This window comes from Benincasa hispida, chromosome 1 (genome assembly GCF_009727055.1).
Source record: "Benincasa hispida cultivar B227 chromosome 1, ASM972705v1, whole genome shotgun sequence".
Classification (NCBI taxonomy): Eukaryota; Viridiplantae; Streptophyta; class Magnoliopsida; order Cucurbitales; family Cucurbitaceae; genus Benincasa; species Benincasa hispida.
Window position 1 is genome coordinate 37,743,867 of NC_052349.1, and position 2,492 is coordinate 37,746,358.

General features: G+C 38.9%; 1 protein-coding gene across 2 annotated transcripts in view; it reads right to left on the minus strand.

The window, feature by feature from the left end:
- Positions 1-2,492, minus strand: part of LOC120072781 (zinc finger protein 830) — a 20,958-nt gene continuing 18,466 nt past the window's right edge. For both annotated transcript variants that reach the window (XM_039025284.1, XM_039025276.1), the window contains 3 exons: positions 657-732; positions 517-563; positions 1-437 (listed from right to left, as the gene is read on the minus strand). In XM_039025284.1, the coding sequence (XP_038881212.1) occupies positions 251-437; positions 517-563; positions 657-732 (310 nt within the window). In that variant the 3' untranslated portion in view covers positions 1-250. The remainder of the gene's footprint in view (positions 438-516; positions 564-656; positions 733-2,492) is intronic.

A 2,492-nucleotide genomic window follows, 5' to 3' on the forward strand; every position in this document is an offset into this window, starting at 1 on the left:
TTAAGTACCAAAAGAAGGCAATGCAAACTCATACCATTGATGGGCCACTCTCAAGAATCCCAAAACATCTCTTAAAATTTGTCAGCTTTAAGCCTTACTTCATTAGGAAACATGAATTGATAACTCGTTCCAAGCTACAATATGTGGTTGAACAGCAAATTAATATCTACATTATCACATAATTCACAACCTTCTTTCTATTTTCTTTGTCCCATCTTATAGGATATCAAAACTCTAGAATGACTTATTATCACAAGTGTTGAGCTCTCCAATCTACTGTATAATTTGTGTCACTGTCACTATCATCATCACTCAAAGAGTCATCAAGTTGAGACTCTTTAGCAGGAATTTGGGGCTTGGCTCTACTCTGTTCTGATTTTTTGGTCTTTAACTCCATTTTCTTCCTCTTCAACAGTTCTACTCTCTCCCTGTAGGCCCTGTCAGCAGAAAAAGTTTGGTGCAATCAGGAAGGAAGATTAGAAGAACAAGACACGCAATTTATCGTGATTCACTTACTTCTGTTCTAAGGTTTCAGCCTCCTCTATCATTTCGGCAGCATCAATCTGTAGTACATAAAGCAACAAAATGTATAATAAGTCTGAGCCAATACATGAATCAACTTATTGGCAGATAATAGGATATAAGTTGGGTATTACCTCCTCTTCTTCCAAACGATCATCCACCTCCTGCAAATCTTCTTGGATCAACTTTTCAAATTCCTTGTATTCATCTCTGACAATGAAGTACACACAGTCAAGCTCCTATAGAGTTCCATGCCATAAACTATAAACTTCAAAGAGTATAGGAGCATGCACAACAACAATAAATTTCTGAACGAGAAAGTTGCTCACTTTTTTCCACGGATTCAATAACATCATTCCTTACAATCTACAGGCAAAACCCCATTTGGAGTTCTCTGATATGTGTAGAAATAGAGGTCCACACATATAATTAAGGAAAAATAGTGAAGTTTAAATGTGAACGGTTGAAAATAGGGTTTTTAACCTAGGGGCATTTATGTAATTGTGTAAGACCCCTAAGGTTACCTACTGTCTATTTATACAGTGAGTCCCTGTGTGTTTAGTGGATCAGTTTTAAAAAAAAATAAGAAAAGACTTTATATCGTGGTTTTTCTTCTTGCACTAGGGTTTCCACGTAATCCTGTTGTTTTTCTCTTCCCTATTCTCTTTTTAACATGGTATCAGAGCTCGGCGACGAAAACCTAGCCGTTATGGAAAAGAATCAACCAAATCCTCCTCTGTTGATGGGTTTTCAAGTTTTGACATGAGAACGGCAATCCGAGCAGCAGTAAAGGAATGTTTTCAAGATGCCCTACCTGAGTTCGTAGTCGGATCTTGGGCCAGCACCCGATTCCTTCACTTCGAGAAGTCTGTTCTGAAATACGGCTGGAAGATCGGTCGTGTGCCATGAATAATACCACTCAACTACTGATGCAGCCGCTTTCGTTGCCAAGCCATCCAGTACTGATGGTGATAAGAAACCACCTCCCGTTTGTAGAACATTGTAAAAAGCTTTGGCATACGAATGATCAATGTTGGAAATTACACGGAAGCCCCCAAATAGCAGGCGACGACAGTCTTATGAAAATCTAATACTAGTCGTGCCCTGGCAAGTGATTCAGTAGATGACCAAACTCAGAAGAAGTCTCCTGGTGACGGTAAACACAGCTCAAGTACAGTTGGGGTGAGGTGCAATTGCACAATCAGGTAATTTTCCTTCTTTTGGCCTAATTAGTATGAATGGTAAGAAACATGGATTGTGGATTCAGGGGCTCTGATCATCTTACGAGTTCCTCAAAGTTATTTGTCATATAGTCCGAGTGCTAGGTATGAGAGCGATTCGAATTGCAACGGGTCTTTTGCCCCTGTTGTAGGAAAAGGAATATCTCCCGTATTCATGGTTTATATTCTACGTGATACCTTACATGTGCTTAAATATCATATAATCTGTTATCTGTCAGTAACTACAAGAGATTTAAGGTGTAAGGCGATTTTCTCACCTGATTCAGTTTATTCAGATCTGAAATCGGGATGCGATTGGCATTGTCCGGCACGATAGGAGACTCTATTCCTTATCTGACGAGGCTTCCTCTAGAATGATCACAATCGGGGTTTATGTTTAATTTCTTCTGTTTCTGAAAATGATGTTATGTTATGGCATTTTCGCTCCGGACATCCGAATTTTCAATAATATGAATATTTATTTCGTAATGCTAGTACTTTATTTAATTGTGATGTTTGTATTCGTGCAAGCAACATCCTGTTTTCTTCTCCATTCTCGACCTTATAAACCCTCGAGTCCTTTTTCTCTTGTTCATAGTGATGTATGGGTCCCTCACGTTACTACTTCCACGGGAAAAACGGTATTTGTCATGTTATAGATGATCACACCTATGTCACTGGGTTTTCCTGCTCACTGATAAATCTGAAGTGTTCTCTGTTTTCCAAGTTATTACACAACTGTCGAAACTC